General features: G+C 34.3%; 2 protein-coding genes across 2 annotated transcripts in view; both read right to left on the minus strand.

Moving 5' to 3' along the window:
• The window catches only part of LOC129231584 (E3 ubiquitin-protein ligase HERC2-like), a 153,056-nt gene extending 151,808 nt beyond the window's left edge, over positions 1–1,248 (minus strand). The window contains exon 1 of the mRNA XM_054865941.1: positions 1,229–1,248. The gene's annotated coding sequence lies outside the window, so the exon portion shown is untranslated. The remainder of the gene's footprint in view (positions 1–1,228) is intronic.
• LOC129231191 (probable E3 ubiquitin-protein ligase HERC2) lies at positions 111–19,399 on the minus strand. The gene is made up of 5 exons (XM_054865438.1): positions 19,363–19,399; positions 15,453–15,571; positions 13,942–14,088; positions 5,364–5,507; positions 111–128 (listed from the first exon to the last, which is right to left on the minus strand). The coding sequence occupies exons 1-5, from the start codon at positions 19,397–19,399 to the stop codon at positions 111–113; spliced, it is 465 nt and encodes a 154-aa protein (XP_054721413.1).
• Positions 19,400–19,435: the final 36 nt, after the last annotated feature.

A 19,435-nucleotide genomic window follows, 5' to 3' on the forward strand; every position in this document is an offset into this window, starting at 1 on the left:
ACATGACACGAAAAAACTCAAAAATTTGTCTGATATCCAAAATGCAATCTCCAAATATTTTGCACAAAAGCTGATTAACTTCTTTCTATCTAGGATTGAAAATTTATGCATTACATGGCAAAAGGTTGCTGATAGGAAGAACAATTACATTGTTAATTAAAAATAAACTTTTGAAAATTTTAATTGTTTGAAAAAGCAAACATTACTTTCTTATCACCTTGATTTTTACATATATGGGATATTTACATACTTTAGGATAGTCCTTATATGAGGGTTTTAAAAAATATTAAATTTTCAATGTGGCACCCTGTGCTTTTGATCTAGTCTAGAAAAAAAAATTGCAGCATTTTTTCTTTAAATTAAGACAAATTTTAAGGGTTGCTGCCACAGCTGAAAAGTTTTGAATTTCTGAAAAAAATAAATAGAATTTATCTAATTTCAGTTAAACTTCTACTCGTAACTCCAGAGCTCAAATACGCTACCTTGCGTTGTTCAACAATACTAAAGAAAAAGGTAAAACATTTCATCCCGTGTGTTTTCTTTGTGGTAAATTACAGGCTTCAGACAGTTTATGGTGTAATGTAATTTCAGAAGAATAGAAAAGAAAGCTTCCCATAAACACGATGAAAAATTACTGTCATTCACTAAGCGTCAAAGCAAGTTATAAGTTGCGGCATTTGTTTGTTTTACCTTTTTCATCCGCCATTAGACAGGAGCTGCAGCGCCCCCTATAGTTTACTGGAGTTGCAAATAAAGCATTTCATACAAATTAAGATTAATCAAATCTATAAAGCCAGAAAACACATCAAATTAAAATAACAGCAAAAACAAATGCTTGTGTATTACAGCAATTTCCGATAGAAATGCTGCTAAATTCGTCACAAGAAAATTTTAAGTAAAACAATAAATCCTCCGACACATTAGTTAAATGAATAGAATTCAGAACAAATCTAGTTATTTAGAAATCTGAAGCTATTTATTCTTCAAATAGAAAAATATATACAGTTGATTCCCTATAACGAAGTCCAAAGGACCAGCAAAATCATTTTGTTATAAAAATTTTGTTATATACTAATATTATGAATGTTGACATTGCTCTTATGCAATTTGAGTTTGGAATTAATAATCAACGTCTTCTTGAAAAAAATTTTTTTGCTGTAATGAACTTCGCCAAAACGGGATTTGACTGTACTATGAACTTACAGTAGATACAATATATTCAACTTACAGTAGATTCTCATTGTAGGACTCAGGAACTTTTTCCACTTCTGAAGTTAATGCTTTCCAACCTCGTTGAGCAGGAAAATCTATGATCAACTTTTTTCTTTCTGATTTAATAGCTAGTGTTTAAACAAAAATATGAAAAAACTATAAGACTCAAACAATACAAAGATTTAAAATTTTTACTAAGTTTTAAGCAATACAATCAACGTTACTCAGTTATTAGCTTTAGTTTGGCTAAAATAATGCTAATCAACCTATTAATTTCTTATGCACTTCAGATGCTGAATGCAAACTACTTTACAATATCACTCCTGACTTGTTTTCAGTAAACATATCCTAAATGCAGAATGCCAGTGGTGTAAATCCTTTTAAGTTATTTTAAAACATGTTACAGATAGCTTTCGATGCAAGTTGACACATGATGAACATAGGATTGATGTTCAAAAGCAAATCCTTTTCCTTTATATTAGTGGATCAAAAAAATACTTGTCCTGAATAAAATATGTATGGATGAATTTATGCCAGATTGTACCTAAACCCCGTTTTGGCACTAATTTGCTGAAAAGAATAATTCTCCAGGGACCAGTCTGGATCAAATTAATTTTTATTCGCATTCCTGTGAAGGAAAACTTACGAACATATCAATATTGTGTGTTGCGACCTAAGGTGAACACTCGAATATTGTCATTATTTTCAGTGTCACATTGTGCACACATTTGGTGTGATGTTATGAAGTGCTACCACCTATACACATTCATCCCTTATATTGATCCAGGACACCATTACAAGCCAAGCAGTATGTAGGTGACATGATTCAGTCTCCTGTGTTAGCACTTATGTCAAGGCTTATGGGAACCATTTTTCACAGGAAAACACACAGCAAGGGTGCTTAGTGCATCCTAAGTCACATTATTACTTTGCCTGCACTGCTCAATCCCTAGATGTGCTATAAAATAAATATTATCTCAAGCCCTTGCCAAGCCTGAATGGCATTGTTGATAAAACGTCTTCTGAGCGCCTTTATGCAGTGATGTTCAAGGAAAATTTAGTTTAATGCTTTCGAAGAGTTATACATATTAAATATTTAAATTAAAAAAAAAAAACTGGAATACATAAACAGGGTGTTTGGTTTTAACCTGCAACACCTTTATTTTCGCAACCGTTATTCCTAGATGCATACTTCCAACTGCAAAAATGTTCTCAAAAACAGATGCAGAGTTACGATATTGAAAATTTGAAGCAAAAATAAAAATTAGTCAAAAAATACAAAATTTAACTTCTTATTCGGGCTTATATAAAAAGTCAAATTTTATTTTTACTCCAAACTTTCAATATCTTAACTCTGCATCTGTTTTTGAGCATTTTTGCAACTGGAAGTATACATCTAGGACTAACGGTTGCAAAAATAAAGGTCTTGCAGTTTAAAATGGAACACCCTGTATATACATACAGGGTGAGAAGAAATAACTAGGACACAAATGATACATTATAATTTTAATGAAAATATTAGGACTAAACTTAGGACAAGATAAGTATGAATACATTATTTCATGTAATAGATTTACAAATTTGAAAAGTGGTTACTTTTAGTCTTAACACCATGACTAATATATGTAAGAAAAGTAATTGTTCAATACATTACTTTACACTAAAAACGTACATGATGATGGAGACCTCGTCTTTAAGCAAAGCACAAAACAAAATCACATCTTATCTAAACATTATAACATATTTAAAAATCTTAAAACTTTATTGAATACTAGCGAAAATACCCGGCGTTGCCTGGGTCAGAAATAAATGTTAGGAACTCAAGACATATCACTTTAAAGTGATTAAAAATCGAGCTTCTTCCTTACCCATTAAAGTAAAATAGCAATAAGTATAAAGAACGAATGAATATTCATTTAGAAACGAAAGCACGAATTTAAACATATAAAAATTTGAAGAATTTCCAAAATATGAACTAACAAAAACAAAGATCACTGAAAAAACCGTGCACTTTAATTAAATAGTACACACTCAAAAGAAAAAAAAACCTCTCTACTGTGTTTCTTTAAGGATGCAAAAAGTAGAGTTTCTAAATGTTTAAACGATTTTAAACTCATGTCTGCTCCGGAGAAGCCTTGATTCAAAAATTTCATTATGATTAATTTTATTATTGCTGTTATTAGGCAACGAATTTTTGTAACAATGGGTTTTATATTCGCAACTTCAAAGCTCGAATACGCTACCTTGCGGTGATTACCAATACTAAAGAAAAAGGTAAAACATTCCATTCCACGAGTTTTCTTTGGGGTAAATTTCCGGCTTCAAGCAGTTTGTGGTGTAATGTAATTTCAGAAGAATAAAAAAGAAAGCTTCGCACAAATACGATGAAAAAGTACTGTCATTCACTAAACCTCAAAGCAAGTTATAAGTTATGGCATTTGTTTGTTTCACCTTTTTTCATCCTCCATTAGACAGTGGCTGCTGCGCCCCCTATAATTTATTGGAGTTGCGAATTTAATTATTTAATAGGGAAATGATATGAAATGTACTGTTTTCCACCACAACTTTTTACAAATACGTTTTTAAGGAATAAATTACAGCCTAAGTTGCTCCCTCATAATTTATCTATCTATGTTGAAAAAATGGTTAAAATCCGTCCAGTAGTTTTGAAGTTTACCCCAGACATTCGGTCAGAGATTAACCATAGCCTTGATTCAAAATTTACATTGTAATTACTTTTATTATTGCTGTTGTTAGGCAACGAATTTTCGAAACAATGGGTTTAATCTTTAATCATTTGATGTGGAAATTACATGACATTTACTGTTTTCAATCACGACCTTCTTAGAATAAGTTTTTTAGTGATAAATTATAACCTAAGTTGTTCCCCGATTATGTAGCTATCTATGGTGAAAAAATGGTTAAAATCCCTCCAGTAGTTTTGAAGTTTACCCCGGACATCCGGACAGAGATTGGCACTTTATGTATAAAGATGAGGATGCAATTCCTAAGAAATCAATGTCATGCTTGCTCCATAGAGGCCTTGTTTCAAAATTTACATTATGATTACTTTAAATATTGCTGTTGTCAGGCAACGAATTTTCGAAACAATGGGTTTAATCTTTAATCATTTGATGTGGAAATTACATGACATTTACTGTTTTCAATCATGACCTTCATAGACTAAGTTTTTTAGTGATAAATTATAGCCTAAATTGTTCCCCCGATTATGTAGCTATCTATGGTGAAAAAATGGTTAAAATCCCTCCAGTAGTTTTGAAGTTTACCCCGGACATCCGGACAGAGATTGGCACTTTATGTATAAAGATTTAGAGAATTTATCCTAATTTTAAGAGTAAACTGAATGGATTCATCAGTTCAGATTGTTTTAGTATCAAGTTTAAACAATTGTCTTCTTCACCCCAATTGAACCTATTTCAGAACTTTTGTCAGACAAAGAAACTGGGGGCTACAAATTGATTATGCCTCAAGAAATCCACTGGACTAGAATGGCAGATTGTATCTGCATATTGAAAGTATTAATCAACTTTGTTTCCATTTTCGAGGAAAACGATAGTCAAATTGATGTAATTTTCTACAACAAAGTCACAAAAAGAGAGAGAGAGAGAATACATAGAAGTTTTATAGTAATTTATTCATAAAACATCATTAGAGACATTTAAGAATTTTGTTTAAAATGGATGTTTTAAACTTAAATAGTTTTAACATGAAAAATAATGAAAAAATTGATCAATTATGGAAATTTTAAACATAGAGCAATAAGATCAAAACTTCAGGTAACTCTCAATTATTTTAATAACACTGACAGACACAAATGCTTACCAATGACAAAAACAGATCATGTTACAGTCAACTATCGATAACTCAAAGCCGCAAGGGATCAGCTAAAACCCTCAAGTTATAAGAAGTTTCCATCATTCTCAAGAATTTTGGACAAAATGAAAACTTTGAGACAGTAAAATATTCCAGTAACAAAGCTTGGGGTTATGGAGAGTTGACCGGACATACTGAGCAAAATTTGAAAAAGAAAAAAACAAACCTCTAATAATTCCAACTGAATCGTGTGATATTCTACCCCATTTATAAAATGGTCTTTTCACTGAAATTTTGACATGAACTTTATCACCAACTTCAAATGAGCATTGAGAAAACGTGCTATGTTCATATTGTGCTGGAGGAAAAATTAATTCTAACTGCAAATACTTCATTTGATATCTCCTTCCAATACGCTGCCATTCAACCAGAGCAACTACACTTTGCGAGTCATGTGCAAACTAAAAATATGAGAAGGAATAGTTAAAAAGAGTTACATGTCTCATACTGAAAACTCGAAAAAATACAAAAGATTGCATTTTATTTTAAAGCTGATTTTTGAAAATAAAAAGTATGTTTTAGTTCTAGTTTTAGTACACAAACACTCCATAGAAAGCAATAAGTACAACAAAAAATACTTATAATTATGTTAGAGTAAAAAAAAATCATGATTTATTTGAACAAATTGGATTTTTAAAATTTATACATTATTCGGGGTTAGTGAAATTTTAACATTACAGTAAGGAATGAAAAGTAAAAAATACTTGTTTTAAATATTAAAACAAAGTTTATTAAACTTACACATAATATTAATGTATACTAGCAATTTTTTCTGCTATGATAAATTTCAAAATCTTGAGATATTAAAGCCAACATCACAATCCAGATAATAGTATCAAGTTTCCCACCAAGATCTCTTATTGTTTGCATCTCTTCTCAAATAGCAAACTCAGTGGTCCATTATAAACACATTATTAAAAGATATTTTGTCACAGATTACAAACCAGGTGTATTCACAAGGAGAAGAAGTAGCTGAGCTAAGAGTACAAAATACATATCATAACTGCATATATTTGGATAGCCTTGACATCAAGGTTAAAATAAACTATCTCTAGTTGTAAGCAGTAAATAACCACCTTTAAACCAGGGCAAAAACATAACTACATGAAATATACAACAGCCTGGTCATGATATCCAGACTAGTTTTGCCATTGTTATGAACTCATTTGTCTGGAATAGTCTAAGGATTTAGTCTAAAATACTAGCTGGAGCCTCAACTCCCCGCCCACTAAGCTGATCCGAACTTTGACTGGCTCAACTGACAGATCACTAAGCTCAACTGACCATTGATTGGTTCAACCGATCGCCCGCTAATTTCAAAAGTTCAACTGACCTTTGATTGACTCGACCGACCGCCCACTAAGCTCAACTGAAGATGATGACCTCTCAGTGAAGCTGATACTACCTTCAAACTGATAGCTAACACTAATTTAGAACACCAGTGAAAGTGTCCAAACAGTGGTGTGAGTCAACTCGTAAAATAAAGGTAAAAGCTTAAGAAATAAGCAGTAAGTTACTGCCTTTAAGCCATGATTAAGGCAGAGATACATGCAATATACCAACAGCTCACTTATGACATCCAAAGACTGTAGTTCTCTCGGGGGAGCCTGTAACCCCTAGAGAGCGCGTCCCCGGGTGGCGGATAGGGGAATGCCTTCAGTGGTCTCCACTGGTGGTAGAAGGGGAATAAAATACCATCCGCGGACCAACAGGTAGAAGTCCAACCTTTCGAGGCTCTGGCAACCCTCCTTTCCATGGATAGTGCAATTTTGATTTCTAGTCTCCAAGCTACCGCGTCCGGGGCAGCCGACGCGTCGCTACCTGCAGTCCGGGGTTGCGTCGAGAAATATGTTACGGGGACAGTGAACTTTCTACAACTAAATATCAATGGCACCCAGAGAAAATGTGCCGAACTTTCAGATATCCTGCACACAAACAACATCCATGTTGCTTGCTTGCAAGAAACAAAGCTAAACCCCAAATTATGCTTTAACATTAAAGGGTATACTACTATCAGGAAAGATAGAAACTGTAGTACTGGAGGTGGAATTGCTTTATTAGTAAAAACACCTGAAATTAAATATACGGTCCTTCCAACCTCAAACACAGACAGCAGCACTGAAGCTCAAGCTATCAACATCTTTTTTCCCAAACACACTATTACGGTGGTGAATGTGTACCATCCTGATAATTTAACCATTGATACAAGTCCTCTTCAAGACCTCGCTTCAACATCATCTGAGATCAAAATCATTCTAGGAGACTTTAACGCAAAAAGCCCTACCTGGGGCAGCAAAGTTCTTGATCTCAAGGGAGATCAAGTGGAAGATCTCGCAGATGATCTCAACTTGACTTTTCTCAACACAGGAGAAAACACTTACGTCTCTAAAACAAATGGCACAGCATCGGCTCTTGACATCACTGCTATAAGCTATGACTCTGCAGATAAAACCCACTGGAGAGTACTTGACTCCGCTATTAGCGATCACTATCCGGTTCTCACTACCCTATCAATTGAACAGGAATGTCCTGCACAGGTTAAGCGCTCGTGGAACTTCCGCAAAGCGAACTGGCACGGATTTACACAAGAATTAGAGAACCTCTGCTCCGCCTCGCCGGAACACAAAGATCTTGAGCAACTACTCCATCTTTTCACCAGCTATATCCAAAAAGCAGCTAAACACCATATTCCCAGAGGAAAACGACGAGACAACTGGGTCCCGTTTTGGAAGGATTACAACATAGAAGACCTGATCCATGAGAGAGATGCCACTAGTCAAAAGCTCCAGAGGGACAATAACGAACAACTTAGAAGAAAATTTATTGAAGTCAGCCACAGGATAGAGGAAATGATCTCTGAGAGCAAAAAAGAAAAGTGGGCTGAACTATGCAGCAAACTGGACCCCACAAAAGGAACATCACAATACTGGAAACTATTAAAGGTCCTAAATAACTCTAGCATCCCAATGTCCAAGAAACCTCAGTCAAACGTTATCTCAATGGACGGAGTTAATGCAAGAACAAACAAGGAAGCAGCAAATATGCTTGCAAAACAGTATGAAGTCACAAGCAAACTTAAGTTCACAGTAGAGGACAGGTTACAGTACCAGAAATATAAATCAATCATTGAGAATAACAAGGGTTTTTGTGCAGAGGAAATTTTCACATCTGATCTTGCCCTCGATGAACTGGAATATGCTATTCAGCGCCTTAATCAAACGAAATCTCCAGGGCCTGGTGTTATCTTTGGTCAGATGATTGTACACTTTGGAGAAATTGCCAAAAGGTACTTACTGAACATTTTTAATACCTCCTGGCGCAGTGGCAAATTGCCCAAGATTTGGAAGAGCTCTATCATCATACCTATCCTCAAGGCGGGAAAGGATGCTTCCAATTGCAAAGGTTATAGACCTATATCCCTGACATGCATTCTCTGTAAGCTTATGGAGCGTGTAATCCACTGCCGTCTTATGAATTATCTCACGGAGCACAATATTCTTCATTTCTATCAAACAGCCTATCGTGCCAATCATAGCACTGTGGACCAGTTGTTCTACCTGAGTCAAACAATAATCAATGGTTTCCAAGAAAAGCCTCATTTGAAAACTGTCGCAGTGTTTTTAGACCTCTCTTCAGCTTTTGACCGAGTTTGGCGTCAAAAACTGGTAGACATTATCCACAGTTCTGGAATCAAGGGAAATGCACTCCTCTGGATTAATGACTTTCTCATAGGCAGGAGATTCTCTGTTAAGTTCAATGGTGTGCTCTCTGAGTCACGTAGACTGTGGGCTGGAGTACCTCAGGGTTCAGTTCTCAGTCCTCTTCTTTTTCTTACATATATGAACACCATTCACCCTCACATTCATCTAGACACGAAAATCGCATGCTACGCAGACGATGTCGCTTTATGGCATACTCACGCAGACATTGCAGCATCAGAGGAGGCTCTGAACAAATCTCTGAGGGGCATTGCCGCATGGGCAAAAGAGCTCAAGTTGACCATAAATGCTGACAAGACAAACTTTTGCATTTTCTCTACTGACAGACGACATAGAGGTACTTTTAATGCAAATATTAAAATTGAAGACTCCAACATCGAAAGGATTTTCTTCCCTACCTATCTCGGAGTAACCTTAGACCCTGAGCTTCGCTTTTCAAAGCACATTGAACAAACTTCCAACAAAGCGCTTGGAAAATTAAACATACTTAAAAAACTCTGCGGAACTACATGGGGATCAAGACCTAAAACCCTAAAAAGTGCTTATTGCTCTATTATTAGACCAGTACTTGAATATGCTGCCCCAATCTGGTGTCCGGCATCCGCCACTTCCAAACTTAAATTAGATTCAATACAACACCGAGCATCAAAAATTATTATTGGCGCAGTCTCTTCCACTAATAACGAAAAAGCTGAACAGGAATGTGGTCTGCCTCCTCTGGAGTGTAGGCGCAATCTTACCACCATTAAGTTCACCAACAAACTACATTGCTACAATAAAGACCATATCTCCACCAGAGTGTTCAACAAATGGAAAGACAGGAAAAGGCTTAAAAAATCATCAACGCTCCAACTTGATGGAGCCATCAGGAGGCAAATAAAGTTAGAGCATTCCACCTTGAACTTTTTGCAAGAGCCTCTATTTCCCAGAAAGCCACCAAAGGAAACAAAGATTAATTTGAACCTCCTACAGCCATGCTCGAAAAAAGAAGACCCACAAACACTCAGACAAAAAGGCCTTGAGACGATTGAAAAGTTCTCCCAGGGTAACTTTGTGACTGTCTATACGGACGGCTCATCTGACACACCCCTCAACAAAGGAGGTGCTGGCATTCTCTTCCTCCTTCCAAATGGAGATAAATATACACATAAAATCAACACAGGCATAATTGCTTCTAACTTCACCAGCGAACTTCTTGCGATTAAGGAGGCACTCACCTTTTACATGACCAATCAAGAGATCTCAGTCCCAACTGATGGATTAGCAATCTTCTCTGACTCAAAAGCGGCCTTAGAAGCAATCAAAAACGGAGCAACCAACATCACCTCTGCCATAAATGCCCTACTCGAAGACTTGCACGGCAATGGAAAATCCTGCATGCTGCAATGGATACCGGCACACGTGAATATTGAAGGGAATGAGTGTGTGGATTCCCTAGCAAAAGAAGGCAGAAACATTAGCGAACCTTGCACCACCATCACGCTAGCAGACTCAAATGCTGTCGCAAAACATAGACTTCTGCCACATACCTTTAAGAAGCCCCTCATCACCGACTTTGATTGCCCCAGAATCCTAACATCTACAATTGCAAGATTAACCTTTAGCCAACGGCGGTACATATGCAGTACCGACAAAAAGTGCTCTCTTCCTACGGCTGTGGTACAACGTCTGTACCAGTCCTTCCCTTCCCCCTCCAGTTACTTCCCGCAGTTGATAATCCTTTCACACACGCCTACGCAGGGAGAAAATGAATGAAACGCACTACACCCCTTTTGGGGGTCTGTCAATCAGAGGCGTTTGGCATAGTTTTGTTCCCAGTGAAGGAATGTGTGGCGAAGTTTCGAAAAAGAGGGGAGAAATTTAAGCAGAAGTAAAATACTTGAAGGAAAGAAAAATTTTTGATAGCCTTTTTCTGTTTAATAATCCAATAGTAAGGCTTCCTATAATTAATAACAGCATATTTTACTGAGTACAAAACACCTATTTAGTTTAAGCAGTGTACATATTTAGGGAGCAGAGCGCAAGAAACATCATTCTCCAAAATATTTCTTTTGTTATGGTTTTATAAAAATAATTAAACACTTGAAAAGCATATCTTATTTTGCTAACTTTTTGAAAATGAATATCATGCTGAATAAGAAACAACTTATCAATTTGCGATTTGCCACGTTTCATTTATTTCTTTATTTACATTTTAACTGAAAATTATTTGTAATACCGTTTCAACAAAACATGGAAAACATTCTAAAATCAATAAATTTGAAAGAGAGGTTCGATTAAGAATCTGTGTCGTGAATCTTTTGGTTTGAAAATTGAAAGTTAGACTAAATGCTCATTTTTTTTTTTTTTTTTTTTATAAAAAGAGTCACTAGCACAGCCAGAATTATCTTCTGGAGGGGGTTTTCTGTTCAAAACGAGCCTTTTCATATGTAAAAGTTATTGCACTAGGGATGGCAAGAATGTTAAAATCAAGGGCTCTGAGGGGTGTTTTTACCCCCCCCCCCCCTTCGCTATGCCTCAAAATCTATCTAAATGATCACTTATTGAGTGAAAAGCATAAAAACTTAATTTTGATATTTTAGAAAATATAAATGTATTTCCTTGATATTTTGTCTATAGCGAATATTATTTCAGTAGAAAGTCAAAAGGACTAAGGATATGCTGAATGAAACAAAATAAGTATGGTACACCAGGGCACGTTTACGAGGATTTTTTTTTTGATGAATTTTTTAATTTTATGGTTCAACTTAGGAATTCTTAAATGTTATGGCCTTATAAAGCAGTTAATAAAGTATAAATTTGTGCATTCAGTTTTCCCCCTGTTTGTATTTAAGGGGCTTAAAATGTTAATTTTTAAGTCAAAGTCGGTTGCTCCTCTTTCTTCCTTGCGCAAAAAAAAAAGAGGTTAAATGAAAAGATTTATAAGAGCACCTGATATATCTTACTCAGTTTTCAACGAGAGTCTAATGTCTGTTTATTTTTTTTTCTGTTAATTAATTCTTACATTTGGAACTGTTTATGCCAGTAAAAAATGGAAGAAAGAGGTTGGTTTTCTGTTTACTCATGCATATTTTTTTTTTACTTATCTTCTCTTACTCACAAATAACAACGTACTGGGTAGTGAAAATGTATTATAAAGATAGTACATAAATAGGAAATGTTGAAAAGAGGAAAGACTTGGAATCTAAAACAAATTTGCCCAGATATTTTTTTTGTGCATTGTGAAGGGAGCGGAACTTAATCCTTCAACAATTACTAGAGGTATTTCAACCACAATTAGAAGAAAGAGTGAATGGGGATATCAGGGGATTTGAAGGCTGTCTCTCCATATTATCTCACTCGACAGTGATTGACTTTGAAACGCCAGCTTCATATACAAAAAAGGGTGCCTTGCATGCTCTAAAAGATAGATAAGCGCTAACGTTCTTTATGTAAATGAATACGGTGTTCAAGCATATTCCGCTTGCACCTGCTCAGAAAAGCAAGGCAAGGAATTGTTCGCTATTATTGTGGATTCTTTCTTGGACACACGTATTAGTGTCATCATTTTTCTGAATAGCCAAGCTGAAAAGCAAAGTTGCCTCCCTTGAATCTAAGGTATTCTACATTGTATTTACAATGGCTTTGGTCTCAGTTGAACGCTATTTACCTCCGCATTTTAGCGCATAGATAAGGACATCTGGCATTTATTGAATCCAGTGGTCTACCACACAAATAGAGTTTGATATTTATTATTTGGTTGTCGTTAGCCTTAGGTTAGATGAGAAGCGTTATTTCAGTGATTTCAATTTTAAAACTGAACCAAATATACTTACAGAAAATCTAAACCTAGAGAACCCCATAAGGAACAAGGAGGGAAAAAAATTATTTCAAACCATTGAATAAGTGATGACTAGCCAAGTATAGTGTCCTACTATAGTAACCCTGTATTGCGGAGAGCTCAGCGGTGGAAGTGGACATCGTCCCCTTTATGCTGTCCTATTCGGGGGGGGGGGAAGGAACTAAGAAAGCTTTGAGCCGTAGGGAGAGGGAAAAGATAATTGTATAGTTGCCGTAGCCTAAAGGTTAAGAACAAACCACTATAAAGGGATGAAAATTCTTCCCGACAAAATGAGAACTTATATCCCCTGCAAGAACTGCACCGATGCCCAACTGACTCCGGATCACATTCTTGAGTGCCTGGCCCTTATCCCACATGTTCTGCAGCTGGGTATGGTGCCACTGACTTCAGAACTTCGAGAGGTCCTCTACAGCACAGATGCGTTGCAGCTAGCGGGCGCAGTCTTGAAGACACACGGAGCCATTTAATTGTCAATGGACACGACAAAAAAAAAAAAAAAAGACTGTAGTTTCATCCTTGTTATGAACTCATCAGTCTGAAATAGTTAATAACCGAGCTGAAGGCAGATGTTTTCACTTTGAAGTTAAGATACTGGCCTTCAAATCAGTAGCTAAAGTTAATTTAACACACGAGACAGAGAACACAAGTAATGGTGGGTTTCAGCTCAAAAGGTAAAAGCTTAAGTAATAAACTGTAACCTATAACCCGTTAGCCAGGGCTAAAGCAATGCAATATACCAATTGCCCCATTATGTAGAAAGCTTCAGATCTTAACATGGTTTGTGTTCTTATTGGTTCTTTTGATCTAGACCTCTCATTTTCCCATTGGTTGTTTGTTTCTTGACATTTACTATTTAAACTTAACTGTTCCACATCGTTTGTTGGATGTCTTTTCATCCATCACCACATTTACTATTATTTTTTCTTATTTACTAATTCACTTGAATGAAAAAAAGACTCCCTGTAGCCCTAAGGTACATGCTAGCATTTTTAATTGCTGTATGTGCAATTTAAATGGTGTTTTCGCTTGTAAATTATCACACAAAGGTAACTGTCTTATTTATAATGACAGCAAGATGTTCTTCACTCCGTATGTGAAGATAAGTAAGTGCCGAAGTTAATAACTTTTGTAATATTTTTTCAGTTATCTAGTTTAAAAAAATCAGTTGCTGAAATGGAGAAAAGGAAAACAGAGCACTGACAGTATTTATAAAAGTAAATTATGTGAATGTTCAGCTGACATGACAACAATATTTGTAACAAACCCAATACTTACGCCGACAACTTTCCCTATGTCTCCTTCTTGCAGATCTTCATACGGGGTCCAACAGCGAACGCAACTTCCAACACGAATGTTATCAAAAACATAATTTGTATACTCATAGCTGCTAGTAAAATCACTTCTTGTTTGATAATTGTTATCCTGAAAAAAAAAAAAAAAATTCAGAACAAAATTAGAAAATAAATGATGCATGAAATAAAATGATTCATATGAAATGACATATGATGGTTCCAAAGATCCATGAAACTTGAGAAAAAGCATTAGAAATATTATTAATATATCAAATGGGCAGTTATTGTTAAATAGATAACACTTTCACATGCACAATTTAACCCTTACAGGCGCGGGTCATTAAAATTTTAGAAATATAATAAAAAAACACAATGGATGGGATAAATTGGTTATCTGGACATAGAGTCAAAATTTTTTTTAATTCACCCCGTCCAACTGGGGGTGGTGTCCCCGTTTGTGACCACCGCCCTCCTAGAGCAGAAATTGTTTTCTGAAGTGGTTATGCTTACCTCGTATGACAATTGGAGTAATTTCAAATATTTTAAGCTCTTAAGCATTTTTACTAATTATTTCAATAATTTATGCCATTAAGAATATTTAGAACACAAAAATCAATATTTTTACTATAAAAATTCCAAGATAAAGATGAAGTAAAATTCAAGAAAGTTCATATAGAGTATATAAAATTATCTAAATAACAATTTAAAATGTTAAAAATATTTTTGGCACATTGTTCTTGCTTTATGTGCATTCCCTTTGTGCTATAAAATATTAAATGAAAAAATACGACTGTATAATACCATTTACAGAAAAAATAATATCAAAGCTGATAATAAAAAAAGTATACAACTGTCTGGTAGGAAAAGCAGATCTCAAATGTGTGCAGTCATGGACCTTCAAATTTACCTGTTCTGGGTCAAGAACCCAAAATAAATAAACAAAAGCCCATTGTAAACTATTCTTTTGGTCCCCCTTTTCTGAAATGTATCAAATTACATCTTTCACCCACAACAGTGAGATCAATGCTCTAGACGGGCGGTGTCCACATTTGGGGACACCTGGAAAGAAGTTTTGTTTATGCATTCAAAAATGAACTCTAATCTTTTGCAAGATTATGATTGATTAGCTCAGGATTCCTGAGGGAAAATGGTTGACTAATTTAGTTTATGGGGTAAATTTTAAAATCTTGAAAAAAATATTGTATTTGAGCTTGAAAATCGAGGTATTTTAAACAAGAAATTAAGCCAACAAAAAGAGTCATATTTAAGAGTGCTGCCATCTTTGTGCATTAAAGAGAAATAAAAGCAACAAATGCAGCGATTTTTGGAGTTTAAAAAAAAAAACTTTTTTTAAAAGAAATTTTTAAAATTGGTGTCCCTTTTTGTGACCACCGTGCCGGAAAGGGTTAAGGATGAACAGTGAGATGAAGTTGAAAAAGAAAAAAAAAGTAATCAACCAAAAATATTTATTAAAGATAAAATTACAAAACTTACACATTTTAATACATCAGTTTCATCATCTGATAAATCAAGATTTTGATTTCCATGCTCTATAAGCCAGCTGACCACTGCATCTAATTTAGTAGATAGATCTGCACATGGATCCAGTGAATCTGAAAAAGATTTTATTTAAGCTCGAAGTTTCTTCAATTATAACAACTAGCCATGCATCAAAAACATAAAGGATTTTTTATTCCATACAGAATAAGTAAAAAGCATTATTCACTATGTGTTGAGCTGTCTTTCAATGTCACAAGCAGATAATGAAACAAAAAACTCACAACCATTGATGATTAAAATAGAGCATGGGGACAAAATTCCCTTTGAAGAAAGACAGGTTTTCATGTGACATGGGAAAAATTATCAAATACTCTTTGTGCTAAAATGAAATTGAATTAAAATACCTATGTAAATATACCAAAAATTATCAAGAAATGGTGCACTTTTCTTGATAATTAATGCTTATTTGTGTTGGTGTTTTAATTCAATAATCTTGTATGTCAGTTTAGACCAGTGGTGCCAAACCTTTTTTTCACCTGAGGACTACACCTCATATTAAATTGAGTCTCATGGGCTAAAACGGATACAAAATTTCAAAATATTTTAAAATTCTCTAAATAACAGGAAAAACATAGATTTTTTTTTGTTGTTGTTCATTTAGATATCAAAAAAAGCTATTCACTTATGTCTTTGGCTGGTCTGGGGTTTGGAGACACGTGGCTTCACTTAACCCGTTCGCACTCAGTGTCTCACGGGTGCGATGCAACAAATCCTGTCTTTTCAGCTCAGCAGCACTTCCCTGTTACGCCCTCTGATCAACACTGACGTCCCAACATCACATACAGTGGCTCCCAAAAGTGTTTGTACACTTTGAAATTTTTTAGTAAAACCAAAATAACTCGAAACTGAATTCGAATACGGAGTCCAATATTTTTTCACATCATTCCTATGTCGTTCTAAATACAACCCATTGGTTTTTTCAAAATATTAACGGATCTACTTTTTTGAAATAGGTCAGAAACCGAAGAGACAGAGAAATAACACGCCACAAAAGTCATCGTACACTCAAATATTTTCGAATAAATTCATGATTAAAATTATCATATGCCGTTTTATTATTATTTTTGCATTGTTTTGACCCTTATAAGTCATTTGGCTTTAATTTTTTGTTTATTTATTTCTTAATATTGTGCTTATTGCTACAAAATCGCTGGTATTCGTGAAAAAACGCAAACACCATTCAAAATTCGAATTTGTTTCCCGCAGTTGCGGTAAATTGGTTTGAAATGACTCTAAATTAGTTAATTTATTTGTTTGTATAGTAGATTGCTTGATAAAATGCTTTAAACAAAGGAATCGGATCGAAAACAAGGTAAGAGAAGGTCAACCGGCAAAGTTGACAAAACATGATCAGAGATTTAAAGTTAAAAAAATTATAAAAAATACACATTTGAGTGCTGTAAAAGTTTTTACAGAGTTAAATTAAATATTTTACATTTAATTTTCACCTGAAATTTTTCGCCAAGTTCTCTGATTAGCTGGATTAAATGGGGCCTCTTCCCGCAGAAATTTTCTTGTTCGCACGAAAAACACAAAGCTTACGCTTTTCGTCGCAAAATCGAGGATAAATAAGCTAAAAACATTTTAGAGTTACGTCTTGTTTACAGATAAAAATGAATTTAACATTTTTGGTTAAATTGTTGCATAATTGTAAGTAAAAGAAAAAATTAGGAAATTAATCTTAAGAACTTAGTTGAATCAGTTAATCACGACGGTGGAGGTGTTCTAGTGTGAGGGTGCATAACAGCATCAGGACTTGGTAGTTTGGAATTTTTTGATGAAATACTGAATCATACTGTTCCTTTAAATATTTTAAAAACCAATTTTGAACTCTTAACCAAAAATTTGGTTATTGGAAACAACTTTGTTTTTTATCAAGATAACGATATGAAGCACTCGGTTTTCAACGTTTGCGTTTAGTGCCTCAAAAATCGTCCTAAAATTCAGAAAAAAAACCCTCAATCTCCATATTTGAACTTAATGTAATGTATTTAGAGATATCTATAGGCTAGATTACGAAAATACGGCTTTAAAACGAAAATAGAGCTAGAAACAGTAAGACTCGAAGTATGGTAGAACACTTACTCAGAAATTACTCAAAAAAAATTAAAGAAAAAGAATGAAATCTATTCCCAGACGTTTAAAAGGTGTTATGAATATTGTATGATATTCTACTAATTAATAACTTAATCAAAAGTTAGGTTATTCAATAATAAATAGACATTTTATAAAGTGTACGAAGACTTTTGTGACATAGAATTTCCGGCACTTTTTGGTTTTTGATTTTTTAAAAATTAAGTTTTAATATTTTTTAAAAACTTTTCATGTAGTTTTGTTAAAAATTAATCATAGATCTTATAATTAAATACCTATTCCGAAATATTAATTCTAACCAATGGATTGGGGCCTATTTCGTTGAAAGTCGCAGGTGTACGAAGACTTTTGGGAGCCACTGTATATGCTTTCTTGACATGAAACGACTGAATTGAAAATTTAAATGATAACAGATGGGGCCAAATGGCTATAACTTTTATCATATTTGTGCCACATGGTATTTGACCTTCATGTACGTCAGCTTCTTACTTGGGTCTCTCAATAGGACAGATTTATTAATGTAAACAGACAGTGAATCACTGCTCTGTGCATATGATTTATAAGATCTCAATTGCTCGTTTATATCTTTACTTCTTTTTTTGTTACGAGTAATTGAAAGAGATAAACATCTAGCTGAATAAATTATGGGGGAGGGGAGGTAGGTTAAAACATTTTTGCATATGTGTTCCAGACTATTGGGATTCTCCCGTTCAATGAAAGCACACGAATGATTTAAAGGGGCTTTAAATTTAACCTAATATGAAAACTAATAGAACTTTTATTAAATGTAGGAGAGAGTGTTGTACCTTGAGACACTGCTAATTTCTAAGAATCTATTTTTAGCAGCCATGTTTTTTTGTAATCTCTAATAGTAACCTTCACTACAAAATAGTGCCACAGTAACAATCAGCATCAAAAGAGTTAAATTGATGATTTTGTGAGAGAAAGAAAATTTCATGACTCCAGAGTAAATATTTTATTCATTTTTATTTCATTTTCTCTCTTTGTATTTCTAAAACTAACCAACTGAATTTTATTTTGCTATAAAAGAGAAGCACTATAAATATTTTGTTTATGAGAAAATACTAAAAGTGCATCTAGATTAACGACCATTTTGGTTTTTCTTAAAACACGTTATGATAGTACCTTAGGACAGTCAAACATATTGTGTCTTAGGACACATCCCCAGGTAAAACATATGCATGGTTCTTAATAATTAAGATAAGTTTAGGATCATGAAAAAAAATTCTAATCTGATGATAAACACATGTTAGAAAATAATTCATTAATTCTTGATTTAGTTCATTACCATGAACATATATACTGACATATTTTTTACTGTTTTTTGGTACAAAATTGGTTTAGGTATACGGCTACTTCCAGAATCATAAAGAGTTTCCCATGGTACAACAGGATGTATCCCAAGGAACAATAGGATGTTGTATCTTGGGGCAGTTTGAATTCTTACTTGAAATGGCAGGATATATTTTATTTTCAAAATATCTGAATTAAAAAAATGTATTGCAGAGCAATATGTTAGGGTATTTTAATGTGGCTTTTAGATTTTAAATTTGTTTGAATTATTGACAATAAAAATTAAAATAAGAAAAATGTATCAAGGTACAACACTCCCCTACTGTAATTTCAGATACCTAGGATTTTATTAACTACACAATTCATGTAAATAAATAAAACAAGTAGGTACAGAAAATACTAATTGCAGTCAGTTTCATGTAAATTATATACTTACTAAAAGCTAGTTCGATATGTCGTCTTGAAAATCCCATCTCTGTAAAAATTTGTATTTCTTGTGATTCAGGCCC

This window comes from Uloborus diversus, chromosome 10 (genome assembly GCF_026930045.1).
Source record: "Uloborus diversus isolate 005 chromosome 10, Udiv.v.3.1, whole genome shotgun sequence".
Lineage (NCBI taxonomy): Eukaryota > Metazoa > Arthropoda > Arachnida > Araneae > Uloboridae > Uloborus > Uloborus diversus.

What these genes read in the sequence shown, in the direction of transcription:
- LOC129231191 (XM_054865438.1), bottom strand. Translation starts at nt 19,399, where the DNA reads ATGGGATTTTCAAGACGACATATCGAACTAGCTTTTA. An exon ending in ACATATCGAACTAGCTTTTA is followed by an intron (nt 15,572 to 19,362) that starts GTAAGTATATAA and finishes AATCTTTTTCAG; the next exon opens with ATTCACTGGATCCATGTGCA. An exon ending in AAACTGATGTATTAAAATGT is followed by an intron (nt 14,089 to 15,452) that starts GTAAGTTTTGTA and finishes TTTTTTTTTCAG; the next exon opens with GATAACAATTATCAAACAAG.